This window comes from Cucumis melo, chromosome 6 (genome assembly GCF_025177605.1).
Source record: "Cucumis melo cultivar AY chromosome 6, USDA_Cmelo_AY_1.0, whole genome shotgun sequence".
NCBI classification, from domain to species: domain Eukaryota; kingdom Viridiplantae; phylum Streptophyta; class Magnoliopsida; order Cucurbitales; family Cucurbitaceae; genus Cucumis; species Cucumis melo.
In genome coordinates this window covers 19,302,763-19,319,513 of record NC_066862.1, presented here as the reverse complement: position 1 = coordinate 19,319,513, position 16,751 = coordinate 19,302,763, and the positions used below count along the sequence as shown (strand labels likewise).

Here is a 16,751-nt window from a genome sequence, read left to right as displayed (position 1 = left end):
CAAAGAATAACTCACCGATTTGAAAACGAACAGAAGGTTAAAAAACGAACAGAAGGAAATAACGGAGATGGTCGCGCGAAAGAAAGTTTAAAGCAATGAAGATGCTAAAGGAATAGAGATACGAATGAAAGGAGATGACACAACAAAATTCTAGGATTTTCAAAAGTGGAGAAGTAAATGCAGAAGATGTGAAGTGGTTGCATGAAGAAGATGTGATACGTTGCAGAAGATGTTTATTTTCTTTTGGAGGAAAATTAGAATATTCAAGGGTGAGTGCATAGTTTGTATTAATTATAAGGTATTTGTGATATTTGTTACGATTGTGTTTAGAAATTACATTTGTCAATTAGATAAGAAGATATAGAGACATTTAAGGTATTGTTCTCCCGTATATTATTAAAAAATTAATTGTTTTTGTTATTTTATCGATTTAAAAATAAAATTATCATTTATTCAAATAAATCTATAATTATGATATTCTTCTGGTAGGCCAAAAAAAAAAAAAAAAAAAAAAAGAAAAAAAAAATCACCAAAATCAAACAAGGATCGAAGTCCCACCTCCAAAATAGATTAAACCTTCTTTCCCTTTTTCCCCTAAAAATATTTCTAATAGGTTGCTGCCACAGTGATTGCCGCCGGGACGTAACTATGTCTCGCTTATGGGCTCCGTTACTCTCTCAACGCCGGCGGTTCATCGGTAATGGTGTTTTCCATTTTGTTGAAACAAGTAGAAGAATATGCTCTAGTACTCCGTCGCCCAATTTGCTCAGCGACTCGGTTTTCGTCAAATCAGGTGCCTCCTTCCTTCTGCCATTTCTGTTGATTGTTTGTGTAGGTTTCATACTTACGATGATGGATTGAAGAAGTTACACCTATGAAAATGTTGGAGGATTGCACGTGGTTATACTTGATAATTCTTATTTAAAGCTCTAGTATATACAGCTTACGTTGTGTTGTTGGTCATTGTTTTTGGGTTCTATAACTCTTATCTAGGTTGGAATACTTGCATCTCAAATACAAGATTATTACTTCCTTTGGCTGCTGTTCATATTGCCAGGGGGTTTTGTGGAGTACCAGAAAATGGGCTCTCGGAGAAATGTTTGAATGATAGTGCGAGTGATGGTAAGGTTGTTGCTAAAAAAGTTCGAGGCGTCCAAAGAAACTCAGTTGATTTCACCAAAATTCCAATTAATATGCTTCCAACTGTTGTGCTCGTTGGGCGCCCAAATGTTGGCAAGTCTGCATTATTTAACCGGTAAACTAAGAAGGTCCATGTTAGTCTATTGATGAACCTCCTGGTGTTATGCAATTTGAAGTCAGTGAATCGTTTTTTGGATTAACGTACTGGTATCAAACGTTAAATCCTGTCTTTTTTGCTGTTAATCTATAGGTTTATTAAGAGGAGGGAGGCACTAGTTTACAACACACCAGATGATCATGTTACTCGGGATATCCGTGAAGGTGTCGCCAAACTTGGAGATTTGCGATTTGTAGTATTGGATTCTTCTGGCTTAGAGACAGCAGCATCTTCTGGTTCTATCCTTGAAAGAACAGCAAGAATGACTGAAAATGTGCTTCTCAAGTCTCAGTTAGCGATCTTCCTCATTGATGCAAGGTGATTGGTTAATGTATTTTGTAAACTCGGTTAACGTGAATGCAGCATATTGCTTTCCGTTGCAAGTCAGTGGGATGCTTGATGTCTTATCCAATATACATATTGGAATTTTTCTTTCATTTACTGTGGCACTGAAGTTTAAAGTAGTTGTGATACTATTTTTGTGAACAGAGCTGGTCTTCATCCCTTTGATTTGGAGGTTGGGAAGTGGCTGCGCAGACATACACCTGATATTAACCTTGTAGTAGCAATGAATAAATCTGAATCACTTTTTGACAACAGTTGTACGCTTTTGGCTGCTGGTTTTGAAGCCCAAAGGTTAGGCTTTGGAGATCCAGTTCCCATATCAGCTGAAACGGGACTTGGCATGCAAGAACTGTATTGGGCTATCAAACCTGTGCTTGAGAAGTATATGTTGAAAGTTATAAGTGGTAAGAAATGTATTTACCAATCAATATATCATTTGAAATATATTGGCACTTTACCAATAACCACCACAGATCGATCAACAAGTCAAATTGTATATCTTATCAAGATGCTTTTTAAGATTTTAGTTTCAAACTATAACAATCGTCTGAATTAAAATGTCCTGAGTTTCTTGACACCAATATTTGTAGAGTTTTGTAACTTGTTCATGGAATTTGATCAAGTTTGTGCAAACTGGCCTATAGATACCTATAATAGCAAAAAAAAAAAAAAAAAAAAAGACAGTAGAAATATCAATTTGTTTCTACACAGCGTTATGACCGCCCTTTCAGAACATGACCTTTCTACTTGATTTTGTGGAAGCAGTTCAAGAGAGAGGAGGCCTTATTCACTATTGCAAGGCCATCCTTTGAGTTGTCTAAAAAGTAGCAAGCAATTTGATTGCTCTAGCTCACAGGAATGTTGGTGTGGCATAGTTTACTGTGATTACTCTTGATCTAAATTCATTATTTGTGGCTTCTTTTTCATTCATTGTAATTTGAATTTCATTGATGATGGACTTCAACTTTTGAGCTTCTTTCTCTGCTTGTGCAAATGATCTTGAATCTATGGTTTTTAACATAATTATGTTTCTTAATTTCTTGAGATTACCTATGGTGTTGTTTTAGCATTCTAATTTGTTTACTGTGCTTGTGATGTTTCTAGAGTTAGTAGTTTTTAGCTGTTGGAGCTTCAATCTTCCGTTAGTTGTCATTGGCATTTTCATCTCTGACTGCCTAATCCTTCGTCGTTGGTGTTTGATTACCTCTGACATTTTGGTATAAATTTGAATGCCAATCGTTATTGTGAATACCGTAAGTTAGCCTGACATCAGCACCACAAAACCCACTATAACCATGTCGATAATTTGACACCTGATTTATGAATAAGACCCTCACCCTTTTCAATTTCGTTCAACAAAGTGTATCATAAATATTTTTGAGCTATTTCCTGAGTCTTGGAGTCTTGAAAAAGATTAGAAATGAACGGAATTCTGCTTAAAAGAAACACTGCCAATGATAAGCTGTGATTCTTTCACTATACAAGCTGATGAGATGAGTTTTGGCATAGATACAAAAACGGGTGGAAAGTGAAACAAGTTTGAAGTTAGTAATTAAAATGTTATTGAGAGTGGGAGGGAAGTCCGTGTTGATGTGGAAAGATTGGAAGGACAGAGTTTCTGGCGCCACTTGAAAACTCCCTGAATTTCACATGCTTGTTTCCTTTTAATGTTTTGAATAAACTTAGAGCAATTAACTGCATCATAGGTGATGAAACTCTATTTGTATCTTGCATTATTTTAATTATTTTCTTTTAGTGTGCAGCGATTTTTCATTTTGACTTTTGTCTCCCCAACTTCCCCCAACTTATTTTTTCGATTAAAAAAATATAGATACCTATTCACATGCATTGGTTTAATTTTTGGACGGTAATATTTTATTATTGTCTATCTTTTCTGATGAACGCTATATCTTTTCTGCTATCCTTTATCTGTATAACTTTTTTCCAAAAATGTACGCAATCTTTTTTTATAAATGGAGTTGGATGTTGATGACTTCCACATTGTCCTCTTTGGTGTCATTTGTAGATGCTACGATGATTCTGGCAGTATTCTTCCTCCTCACTCTTCTAACCTAACTTTGCTTTCTTACAATTTCTAGACAATGGTGGTCTTGATTGCTTCCATCAGGTCACAAGCTCAAATGAGGATGAGGACACACAGGACAGTAAGACAAAATTACAGTTAGCAATTGTCGGACGACCTAATGTTGGCAAATCAACCTTGCTGAATACACTGTTACAATCAAATCGTGTTCTGGTTGGTCCTGAAGCTGGTTTAACAAGGGACTCTATTAGAGCTCAATTTGAGTTTGAGGGTAGAACTATATACTTGGTAAACTTGTGTTTGACTATTTCTTGTTTCTCCTTTTATAATGTCTTGTATTCAGAACACAATCTGTGTTCCTAAGAAGTCCTTTATGTTATAACCCTTTATTTGATGCAGTTACCAGTTATGAAGTTCTAATTGTTGATGGTTGGTAATGATAATTAGGTTGATACAGCTGGTTGGTTGCATAGGACTAAGGAGGAGAAAGGACCAGGATCCTTGAGTGTCGTGCAATCGAAAAAGAATTTGATGAGAGCTCATGTAGTTGCTTTAGTTCTTGATGCAGAAGAGGTATCGTCTTTTTTCCCTCTTTTTTCATTAAGATTTTTCATGACCACCCACAAACCTAGTAAGGGGCTTGTCGAGGGACTGTAATGTAATAAGTTTGTAATGTAATATAATATAAAATCCATTTTGGATTGAACGTTTGGGCCCAATTTGTAATACCAAACTCATTATGTTTCCCCAGTTTTCAACCCAGCTTCTTTTCTACCTTTTTCATGCTTTATCATCCCATTTCTGTTCCACCCTCGATTTCTCAAGCATTCCTAAACCCCTCAGATTCAGGTGGTTACATTCCAACCTCTAAACAAGCCTCTCAATGTAATGGGGCCGCAAGCCTAAATCACCTGGTGCTAATTTCCTTCCATGGAAAAGTTAGATGAGTATGCATAGAAGTTCAAAGTAAAACCTACCACAAGGTGATCATTCTTCTTGTTAGAAATTTGCGTTTACCCTCAAACACAAAATTTTGAGTCAATCAGTGATTTAAGATGGTATCAGAGTCAGGTCAAGTGAGAATTTATAAAGGGGGAAACAATGCAAAGTTTGAACATAGAACCTCTTAAACCAACATACTATGGTACCGTCTTAAATCACCAATTGATCCAAAGGTCAATGTTTTTTCCTTCCTATTAAATATTGATTTCCACTTGTTGTGCCCTTCACATATTTCAAGCCTCTTAAATCACCAATTGACTCAAAAACTTAAGCAAATGGATGAACACAAATTTAATATCATATCATTCAACACTTTTACTTTCCATTTTCTAGCAACGTAAGATCAATAGCTCATTGTGGACGGCTGTAATGGGAGTAATTTGTAGAAATTTGGTTTAGCATTCCACATTTTCTTTACTTTTTCTGTACATATTGATCTATGCGATGTACAGATTGCAAGAGAAAGAAGAAGCATGAAACATTCTGAAGTGGTTATTGCAAGGCGAGCAGTGGAGGAAGGTCGTGCTTTAGTAGTAATTGTCAACAAGATGGATCTTATGAGAGGCAAAAAGAATTTTGCTTCATATGAGAAGATCTTGGAGGCCGTTCCCGAAGAAATTCAAACAGTAATTCCTCAGGTATGGTAATTAGCCTTTTGTGTGATTTTAGGTTTATCTTCTGGTAGAAAATGTGATTGAAGAGATTCACTTTTTGAAGGAATGACTAATGAGATTCTTCTATTTTGGGGAGAATGTTTCCTTAAGTTTGGGGTGAACTCCACACTCAATTCAATTTCATTCAACTGGTAAATAACATTGGAAATGAAGACTTTCATTCTTATCACTCTACTCCCCTTCCCACTAAGTAAAAGGGCCTTAATGTTGGATATATATAGTTATTTTACAGCTGTGGAACAAATCGTTTGTGTAAACATATATCACATAGGCATTACCGTTATTTCTCTTTAGAACACCCTGTTTCTTTGTATTCATTGGTAAGCGGATGCATATCTGCGGTGGTTCTTTCCATCTTAATACTAATTGATCATGCATATTAGCATTCAGGTTACAGGAATACCAGTTATATTCATTTCAGCACTAGAAGGAAGGGGTCGATTGGAAGTCATGCATCAGGTTATTGAGACTTATGAAAAATGGTGTACGCGGTTGTCTACGGCTCGTCTTAACCGGTGGTTGCGGAAGGTCTGTAGAAAATGCCCTTTCATTTTTTCTTAGCTCAGCTCAACGCCTCAGTATAGCACAATTTGTAAAAAACTCGAGCTTGCACAGGTAATGAGCAGACATTCTTGGAAAGATCAATCTGCGCAACCAAAGGTCAAGTACTTCACGCAGGTGAAAGCCAGACCACCTACATTCGTCGCCTTTGTCAGCGGGAAGAAACAACTATCAGATACGGACATCAGGTTTTTAACTAAATCGTTGAAGGAAGATTTCAATTTGGGTGGAATTCCCTTAAGAATTATGCAACGTGTCGTTCCAAAGAGAACTGTCGATGGGGGTGGTAAGAGCAACAAGCATGTTATGCAAACACCCGAAAGAATCGGATCTAATAAGAGAAGTCTCATTGTTGAATAACAAATAGCTTGAGCCTTGAACAACATATAGTATGGTAGAAGCTGGAAAGAATCCAATTAGATGGTAAAAGTCTAAATGTTGAAGAACAGGCAGGCCAAGCATAGATACCGAACTTCGTTGCCATTTTTGTGTTGGACTCCAGTGTGGTAGTGTAAATCATGAAACACAGGTTGCTCTCACTCTAGGCAATGTCATCTCGAGTTGTTAACTGGAGGAGGGTTGGGGTTTTGATCTCATCTATACAGTTTAGAGCTCATTGGATACTATCATGAAATGTTAACCACTGTCAACTTGTATGCATTAGTAAATTATTTTCCAAGAATACTTCTTCTTTTGTCTTCTTTCAGCTCTTATTTACAGGCTTCTTAGAGTAAGATTGTGGGAAGAAACTAAAAGGGGGGTTGTGGTTGTAAGCTTGGAGTAGTATTTTCATTGTAGCCATTTTTCTTTTAATTTATACTTTTTTGTACATTACGATGGTGGATATTATTGAAGCATGGACTGAAAGTGATTATACAAAAACGAAAAAAATTGAAAAATCAATGTTATTGGAGAAGAAAATTGTAAATATAGCAATTAGATTCAAATTACTAATGTATATAACAATTGTTTAAAAGTTTGCAAATATGACAAAATCAATAAAAAGTATCATACATAGACGATAGTGCATTGTAAGTATTGATCTAATAGAATCTATCAACTGTAGAAATATATTAAATATATAGAAATCTATTGTTAATATATTTTATATTTGTAATTTTTTAAAAATGATTTTATATGTTTGATTATTATTTCTAAAATTGTTATACATATTATAATTATCTAAAATTATTTGGTGGGTTGATGTGTTTTAATTATTTATTTGGTGAGTTGACGTGTTTTTAATTGTTTTACTTTCTCACGTGAAAGGATGAAAGTGTCCATATTATTCATTATCTTGTTACAATGATTGTTTTAACGTGCACTGGGAAATTAATTGTAGCTTTATTTTAAATGTATTTTTCACCCAAATAATATTTATTATCTATTCTTATTTATATAATTGAATTGTGGTATATACTCTATAATTTTTTTTAAATAATAGAATTCAAGATAACAATTTAACTTTTACAATAAAATGAATTCAGAAAAAAATTAAGAAGCTAACATATCTTGAGTCGATCAATTGAGCAAACGAAAATTATCGATAGATTTCTTTACGGGATGTATTAAATACGCAAAATATATGTTATAAGGGACTATTTATTTATCTTTCTTTCTTGTTTTTTTTAAGGAAAGGAACCATTTATGTTTTTTAGATTAGGAGTTCGAAATTGTAACTAAATGTTGTTTATATTATAAATATTAGTAAAATGAATACTCATTATCTATTATGCTTAGTGTTATTGAATGCCATGTATTATTCATTTGCATATCCAACACATTTGTCATGTGTCTTGAAGATGCCAACAAACTTGCTAAATTGCCTATAAATAGTGGGTTTTATAAGTTACACATATTGGATAAAATTCCAAAAAATTGGAAAATGTGGAATGTATTAGTCATTTTTTTAGAATTTCTTTTTCCTTAATTTCTCTACTTTATTTATTTATATATTATATTATAATTATTCAATATTATATTTTCTCGATTTTTGTGTTTCGGTTGTGCTTCATTTTTACAACATGTTACCAGCACCAGTTCTAGACGTCTCTTCTATCGAAGGTAGGTTGGATTTTCACTCACTTTATTATAAAATGTTATTTTGCACATTTGATGTATATTAAATTTCTAACATAATTATAATATTTTGTGATAGTGTTACCATGACAAACCTTGCAAAAATAGAATTTACAGTCATTCACATTAATGCTAACAATTATTTGTCATGGTTTCTTGATGCTGAGATGCATCTCAATGCTATAAATCTTGGAAATACAATAAACTAAGGAAATGCAATGACCAATCAAGAAAAAACGAAAGTCATGATTTTCCTTTGTCATCACATTCACATGGATTTAAAATCAGAATATTTAACAATAAAAGAACTCATATCGTTGTGGAATAAACTAAAAGAAAGGTATGAACATTTAAAGTTAATACATCTTCTCCAAGCTCGTTATGACTGAATACATTTGAGACTACAAGATTTCAAATTAGTAAGTGATTACAATTCTTAATTATTCAGAATCAGTTCAAAGTTGTTGTTATGCAGAGAAAAAAATTACTGATATAGACATGTTGGAGAAGATATTTTCTACTTTTCATATCTCGAATATGAGCTTGCAGCAACAATATCGAGATAAAGGTTTTAAGAAATATTCTAAATTTATCTCTTATCTTCTTGTTGCCGAACAAAATAGTGAGTTGTTGATGAAAAACCACGAATCTCGACTAACTGGAACAAAACCATTCCCTGAAGCGAATGTTGTGAATTTTAATCTTAGAGGGGGTCGTGGTTGAGGTAGAGACCGTGGCAGAGGAAGAAATAATGATTATTTTCATGGTGGTCGTTCTAATAATCCAAATTTCAAAAGAACTACATGGAACAATGATTATAAAGGAAAAACTCCACAAAATAAGAATTCAAAAGGTGATGAAAAAGTATGCTACCAGTGTGGTATGGCTAGACATTGGTCACTTGTTTGCTGTATATCAACTAAGTGTTTTGATGTACAGCAACAATGAACCTGAAGTTCGTGAATAGATATATTAGCTATTTGGCATGACAGATTAGGTCATCAAGGATCTATAATGATGAGAAGAATTATTTAAAATTCAATGGACACCCATTAAAAAACCAGAAGATTGTTCAATCTAATGAATTATTATGTGATGCTTGCTCTCAAGGTAAGTTAATAATTAGACTATCACTAGCTAAAGTGAAAATTGAGTCACCTATGTTTTTAGAACGAATTCATGGTGATATATGTAGACCCATTAAAGATGATCATTCAAGTATTTCATGATGTTAATGGACGCAACTGACCGATGGTCACATATATGTATGCATATTATCAAGTCGAAATCTTGCATGTTAGCATCATCAATAAGTATGCTTTCAAGATATAAAAGTCTTATTTGCTACTTAAAAATAGAAAAAACAAGCAAACACACGGATTGAAATAAATTTGTGAAACTGATTTGAAGATAAGGTTAAATGACTAATGACCAAGTAGGGAGAAATTTGGTTTGAAAAACGCACTGTGGACCCAAGATTCTCTTTGGATTCTTTGCTATTGTCATATAATATAGGAAGTTGAATTTTCGTTGAAGAAAATGACAATGCTTTGTGTTAACCATTTTGGATTTTTTTAAAAAAAGAAAAAAAAAAAAGAAAAAAAAGAAAGGAAAAAGAAAAAGAAGATGAAAATAATATTATATATTATTGTTATATATATATATTTGTTTTTTTTCTAAAAGGAATTAAAGAAAAGAAAGTGGAAAGGAAGGAGAGGAAATAAAAGTTTCATTTAGTTGTTTTTTTTTCCTTAATCTTCTTCTCATTCGCCAAACCTTTCTTTCTCATCTCTTCAACTTCAGAGCTGTGTTTAGGGAGAGTTTGAGAAGATTGGAAGTAAAGATTATGCAGTTTGGAGGTTGAAGAAGATAGGAAACAACAAGCTCAAGTAATTTTCTTGACAGATTGAATTCACACAGACATCCTCTGGTTTTTTAGTTGGTTTGAACTGCTCAAGAGGAATTAAGATGTGAGGTTTATTTTGTTTGAAATTTTAATAAATTTCTAACAAGTTTTGTGAAGGAAACATGAGTAAATTTTGATGTTAGATTAGCGTTTTTTGAAGAGACATTCAGGTCCCAAGTTTGGTGTGAGAATTCGTAAAGCCTCTGGTTTCTAACAAATAGACCCCGATAGCGCTCATTCGGGTTAAAGCTAGAACTAAAAAGGAAGTTTGAAATCAGTGGAAAGCGTTCGTCCCAGGACTTTTTTGAGTGAAAAATCTGCTTCACAAATTCTTTGCTTCTAATGTCAATAAGAAGCCAAAAAACTCAAAAGGAGGCGCAAAACGAAGTGACTGTTAAGGAGTGCAGGTCAAGATGAACCTAAAATTCCTTCAGCCACCTACACATATGAAGCCCTTTTATTGAGGGATTTGACCCTTTTATGATAGCCTACTTAGTGAAATAAACAAGCCTGGAGGACGGGTCATTTACAGGTATTTCTACAGCTTGTTCTTCGTTGATAGTCTTTATTTAAGATGTGGATTTCCCACGATCTGCCCATAGGCAGCCGCACATACAACTGTATAAGGTTGCCACGATCCTCTTCTCTTGCAAGTCTTCTAAGCTGGAATAGAAGTTGAACGACATTACGTGTTTTGACCAAGGGATGTCCTTATTAGTGAAGCTTTCTAGAATCCGGTTTTCCCAATGGGTACATTAGCCTTTTTGAGAAAAGTTCTCTTACACTTTTCATCTAGCCTGCACTCTTGCCGAGTAGGTGAGTCTCACATGAATATAGCCTCCGCGCTGCTCCATAAGGTTTTTGGTGTACTTAGCGAACCATAGACAAAGAGCTACTTTGTCTTTATAGACCTCTAGAAGACAAGGTTTATGGCTATCCAATCTAGCATTTTTTACTTTTCTTCCAAGAGCTCCGTGGTCTATTCTTGGGCCGCCCTTTCCCTGAGAGATAGGTTACTCGTAGTTCCATAGCTGATATCTCCTACATCTTTATGCGCTGTGAGTCTTTCCATCCTCACAGTGCTGTATTTGGATAAGAGGAGCTCCGCAATCTCCAGATCTTTCCTTAAATGTAGGAAATTGTCGTCATTATCTATCTTTTGGAAAATCCACTTCATACGATCCTGCTTGAGTGTCGTGCTCATGACCGACATCCTTCTATGCTTTCTGGAAGCTTCGACTTCCCTTAATATGTTATTTAGGGAGAACTTTCGCCAGACGTAGGGGCTCCTGTCTTGCTTTGTAACATAGCCACAAAGGGTGCTCCAACCCTTATTCAAGGTGACACAATATTGTTTGCCATCCCATTCATGTAAGACTTCTTTTATTCGAGTTATCGCATTATGTTTTGAACCATTCACATTAAGTAGAGCAATATGATGATGTCACTCTTCGTCCTGGTGCTTTTCTTATTTAATTTGTGTACACACTCATAGGGCTTTCAACTTCACTTCTATAATATTAGTGGATAAACAAGGGTTCTGATGACAGGGTAGAATTCCCTTTCTTTTGTCTCTTCTCGATTGGGACAGAGTGATAAGCATGAACCTTCTCATGGAGCGGTGACTTGAAGGTAGGTTCTTAGTGTCGTTAGATTGCATTATTTTTCCTTTATATTAGAGAGAAATTTCTTGGCTAGCGCTGTAAACCCGATATTTTCTTGGTTTAATTTCTTTAAATGTGGAAAAGAAAAGAAAAGAAGATGGAAATTAAGTGTATATATATATATATATATATATATATATATATATATATATATATATATATAATGGTTTTATTAAGTAAAATAAAGAAAAGAAAGAAAAGAAAGGATAAAAGGAAAAAAAAAAGAGAAGAAAATTTCATTTTTTCTTTTCTTCTTCTTCTTTTCCCTTCATCGCCAAACTTTTTGAAGAAAAGTTCTCATCAATTTTCCATTTTTCCTTCTTCAATTTACAGAGAACATTTAAGAGAGAGTTTGGAAGGAAGAAGAAGAGGAATTTTACTAGAGTTTTGAGGTTGAAGAAGAGGAGAACTCAAGCAAAGTGTATCCATGGCTGAATCTTGGTTCATTCTGCACATCACTTGTTTTTAATTCGATTAGAACTCTTCAAAAGGAATTAAGAGGTGAGGTTTAAACTTACTGAAAGATAACTCATTTTCAAACAAATTTTATGAAGAAAGTTGGAGCAAATTCGGATATTCATTGGGTGCTTTTTGATGAAGAAAACAGGGCAGTTTGTTTTCACCCGAAATCAGAAGGACTCTGGGTTTTCTTGTATTTCAGAGTGTACTGGTGGAGTTAGGATCTCTATTTGGTTTGGTTTGAAAGCTTATTCAATTTACTACAACTTTCATGAAGTAATCGTGAACCAAAAACGACTAAAAAAAGTTAAATTGTAGGGACAAGTTAAAGAGGTCGTGTGCGCGCGATTCTTGAAGTTGTTCTGTTTCGAGGGTTATCTGAGTTTATTCACAGGGAATCAGATTTACATGTCTTCAGGTTAGTTTTAGAGGACCTCAAAATGAAGATTTTGATATAAAGAACACTCTTTTTGTTAATTGTTGAGGAATTTATAGTCATTTGAAGTTTATGTTAGAAAGCTGGAAATTTCATAGAGTTGTTGAAATAGGATTTTATTTCTTAAGTTTTGTTTTCATGAGCGTCATCTTTAGTGCGACATGTTATGTATATCTTTAGAAAACCTGAATGTTCAGAGTTCTAATACTCGGTTGGGTTGTTGGCAGGCCGAGAAGAATTAAACCGAGCTTATAGACCAATGATCTAGTCCAAGACTGTGAGTGACAAAACCAATTTTGAAATATTTTTCATAACTATTACTTACGATTGAATGCGATGAATGTTTATTTCCAAAATCATGAAAGGTCTTTGAATTTCATGATTATTTTCAAGTATATGTTTGGAAACTAGATTTCTTAATGAAATTTATGCTAGCATGTGGATATTAAATGTTTGGAAAGTATTTAAACCACCATGTTTTAAGCAAAGCATGAATTAGTAAAAAGTTTTGTTTTAAGAGCTACAGCTTTCCATGAAAGAGCCGAGTAAAGTTTGAGCTCTGTGTAAAATTTATAAGCATGCACGTTTTAATATTTTTAGACGATTTATGAAATTTTCATTAACTACATGACTGAGATCTTGAGCCTGAGGCTAGAGATTACCGTGTGCACATTAGTTAGATTCCGTTGTTGACGTTGAGTATACTCTGTAACAACGATGCTGTCGTGAGTGTGGAGGGGCCCCACTACGTCAAAGACGATAGGAGTGCTAGGTGGGCCCCACTACATCGTAGAGCTTGTAAAGGTTGTTGTACTGGGTGTACCCTACACAACGTAGATTTGTCATGTTAGTTAAAATGCTTTGATATACTTGATATGCCTTGCTAGATTTCAATGACGAACATGCTGAGTATTTGAGAAAGCTATTCTTACTACTACACGTTTACATTTACGACTTGTATAAACAGATTTATATGTGAAAAGTTTTCACGTGCTCTTATCTTTAAATTTATAGTTTTAAACGGAGGCACTCACTGAGCTTTATAGCTCACTCTTTCCAAAATGTTTTACCCATTTTTCAGGTAAAGATCGAGTTCCTGGTGCCTGATAGACTGCCTTAGTCTGCTGAAGCTCCGTTATCGATTGTCAGTACGTGTTTTGAGTTGGGCATAGAGTCTGTTGTGTTATGATGTATATACACCCTTGTATGTTATAGATACTCCACAGTTTGTATAAGCTTCAGGAGCTGCGGTCTGTAAATTTTTGTTGGTTATATTTTGATTAAGGTGTCTTTAGGTTTACTCGTGAAATCAGTTAATTCCGAGGTACACTTCATGTATGTGTTTGACTAGCCTAGGATCCACTATGTTTTATTGCATGTATAATAGTTTATATACTAGATTGGCAAGTTCATCAAATTAAAGTTTTAAATAGAGTCGATAGATACAGGTAAAGTAAAGCATTGTTAGTCGGCTTCACGCCATCTTTCGGTCTAAGCTAACAGGTAGTCTGGGAGGGGGTGTGACAAGCGCAGAACGCTAATGCTAAATTTGCAGATGTTGAAGATTTGTTTAACCATGAAGTAAAGTATCCGACTTCAAGCGTCTGACAACTCTTATCTAACCTAAAGCTCCACATAATGGAGCAGAGGCTCAAAGATCATTGAATAAAGAGCGGATTTTCAGGGAGGAGGAGAGTAAGAAAGTCCCATGTAGCGGTAGGCTAGTTTGATTCTTTCCTAAAGATTATCCAGGTGATCTTATGCAACTTTTCTTTGTAGTTTCAAAACAAAGCTCAAATTCCAATGTTAATTCTCATTTTGCTAATAAGCAGGAGTGTAGGCTCGATTCTTAATACGAAAGGACATTTGTAAAGAAGACCAAAGTATGTGCCCATCAAGAGGACTCATTCAATTCCACACTAAAGAGGCGATACCGAGTAGCTTTACCGTAGATGAGACACCCTGCTGGGCAAAACAATGCCTTTAAACTTCGACGTAAATATAGAGGCATTAAAATGCAATTCGTTCTTGAAGTTGATGAAGGGTAGACTTATTAAGCTATATAGGACCATGATATCCACTGAAAGTATCAAAATCAAAGGTATAAGGAAGAAGAAGAAGATTCAAATAAGACTGCTCTGCTACTTGAATCGTCTGAAGTCCTTCGATCATTCTTTTTCAACTTCTATGGACCATCTGTTAGGATCAAAGAGGTTTTGAGGACCTGAGCGGAGGACTCATGAAATACCTTCCTTATCAATGAGACTTTTTATTCAATGATTGTCTAGTTCCATCTTTGACTTATTGGATCAAATGGAAAGCTCTCATATTTTTCTAGTGGAATGAATGAAAGAACGAACGAATGTAGGAACTCATATTCATTCAACCTCATTTGGAGCTTTCTTCTCCTACAGAGCCTTGTTCTAAAATATTCTTTTCACCCTTTATTCACTTCGTTGCTCTCCTTTTAAGAAGATAAGTCTTTATTCAATGAGCTTCTCGCAAATTCTTTTTGCCTCTCCTTTTTAGTCGAGCTGCTTCACACCTTTCGTTTTGAGTCTCTTTATTCAAAGAGCTTTGATCTTTCACAATTGCTTCTCTTCACGCCTCTTCCGTCTGAAAGACAGGTTAATATGGATTAAATTAAGGGTCCGTCAGAAGGCTATGAAATAACTCAACTGTAAGGAGAGGGGATATGCGAAACTCCTTATCTTCTTAAAAGGAGTGCAACGAAAGAAATCCATATTCAAAAATTAGTTTTTTTTAGCTAAGTCATTTGATCATTCTTTGAACCCATAGTTAGGAGCAAAGAATTTGATCTTGACTTGTTTTAGTGGTCTCATTGATAAGGAGACTTAAAAACTGAGTAGCGAAAGGGGCTCGCATTACGCTACGAAGGCGCAAAGAATTTGCGAATAGAGGCTCAATGTAATATGAGAGTTGAGAGGAGTTGAGAGAGGAGGCTATGAAATAGCTCGACTGAATCAATGAACAAGGGCTCGACTGAAAGAAGACGAGTGCAAAAAAGAATCATTAGATTTGAAAGGCGCTTGATTAAAAGGAGTCCAAGCTTCAATCCGATTCTACAATTAAATTCTCTTTACTCAACTTGGTCTTCTTGAGAATATCCTAAAATGCCTGAAGTTAATCATTAAGCTACGGAGGACGCTTCTTTCCTTTGGTTCAATGTAAAGCTTTCTGCTACTTATAGATCAAGGGACATCTCATTCAGTAGAAATGATATGGTTTCTAACTTTCAGAGAGGAGAGACAAGACCTGATCGTAGGACTGCTGTGAGTAAGCTAATTCAATGAAGATATCATCCCTATTTCAAGGGAAGGATTCTCAAAATTTCCTAATGAACCAACTATCAACCCTTAAGAAAGAGAGAGAGCCAACCGTTCCGTGGACAAGAGGGAATATGTAATATTATATGTCAATTTAGCAAAGCGATGCCTAACTTCAACCACTCAGCCATCCTTTCTTTCCAAACCTACTCAAAAAATCAGGAAGAATTTCATGATTATGGGACTTCCTCCTTACTCACTCACTATATTTGAACTGAATGAAAGGCTTGACTAAAAGAAAGACTCCGACTTGAAATTCGCTAATCTAAGGAATCAAGATGGATGTCTATGCTTTCTATTCAAAACTGAGCCCAAGTGGATTGCTTGGGAATTTCCTTCCGATGAAAATGAAATAAGGATGGTTCTTCCAAGAGGAAGGAAGTAAGACTTTCATTGTGTGCTGCCGCGGGACATTATGGTAAGTCAGTCAGGTGCTGGTGGCCTTCTCCGAGATTGTGAAGGAAATGCTATATCGAAAAAAGAGTCTACGAGCCTCTTAGCTTTGGTTTAACTTCCTTCCCGAGATTGAGTGAACAATCTCTAGCCCCCTAGCCCATCGCTTATTTATATCAAGAGATTGTGTACGATACCACTTTGGGCTAACTTCGTCTTCCCTATCGGTAGGTCATGACTGCAAAAGATAATGAATAACTAGAAAGAGACCTTGAAGGTGGGTGAGTTCAAGCTGACTCTTTCACTCTCCCAGCCCCACTCTCTAACCCTTTCTGAGTTTAGTTACATAGGAGACGATCTCGATCGAGAGGGTCTTTTTTATAACTCTTTCTCCTTCATAAACTGATCGATGAAATTGAGAAGGAAAGTGAAAATGGAAGGAGAAGAAATGGATAAGAGGATGAACTATGGATTGATTCAAATGTATATTCTGAGCTATGGGACAAAAACTCCTACTATAAGAAGAGAAAGGTGAGACCGACCA

The 16,751-nt window shown here is 35.2% G+C and overlaps 1 protein-coding gene and 1 long non-coding RNA gene across 7 annotated transcripts; both read left to right on the top strand.

Moving 5' to 3' along the window:
* Positions 1–569: 569 nt before the first annotated feature.
* Positions 570–6,754, top strand: LOC103493287 (uncharacterized). Of its 3 annotated transcripts, none has more exons than XM_008453970.3 (9): positions 574–793; positions 994–1,255; positions 1,391–1,615; positions 1,787–2,046; positions 3,742–3,974; positions 4,134–4,259; positions 5,141–5,326; positions 5,753–5,890; positions 5,978–6,754. In XM_008453970.3, exons 1-9 carry the CDS (start codon positions 649–651, stop codon positions 6,281–6,283), a joined length of 1,881 nt encoding a protein of 626 aa, XP_008452192.1. In that variant the 5' UTR covers positions 574–648; the 3' UTR covers positions 6,284–6,754. The 3 variants fall into 3 exon arrangements, with proteins under 3 accessions (XP_050942783.1, XP_008452192.1, XP_008452193.1); XM_008453971.3 differs by having other exon boundaries at positions 644–793; positions 1,058–1,255; XM_051086826.1 differs by lacking the exon at positions 5,978–6,754 and having other exon boundaries at positions 570–793; positions 5,746–5,845.
* Positions 6,755–11,853: 5,099 nt separating this feature from the next.
* LOC127150065 (uncharacterized) lies at positions 11,854–14,840 on the top strand. Of its 4 annotated transcripts, XR_007822011.1 has the most exons (6): positions 11,854–12,073; positions 12,180–12,247; positions 12,350–12,449; positions 12,695–12,744; positions 13,549–14,219; positions 14,300–14,840. It is a non-coding gene; the product is annotated as an uncharacterized LOC127150065 (long non-coding RNA). The 4 variants fall into 4 exon arrangements; XR_007822012.1 differs by lacking the exon at positions 12,695–12,744; XR_007822009.1 differs by having other exon boundaries at positions 12,180–12,449.
* The last annotated feature ends 1,911 nt before the right edge of the window (positions 14,841–16,751 follow it).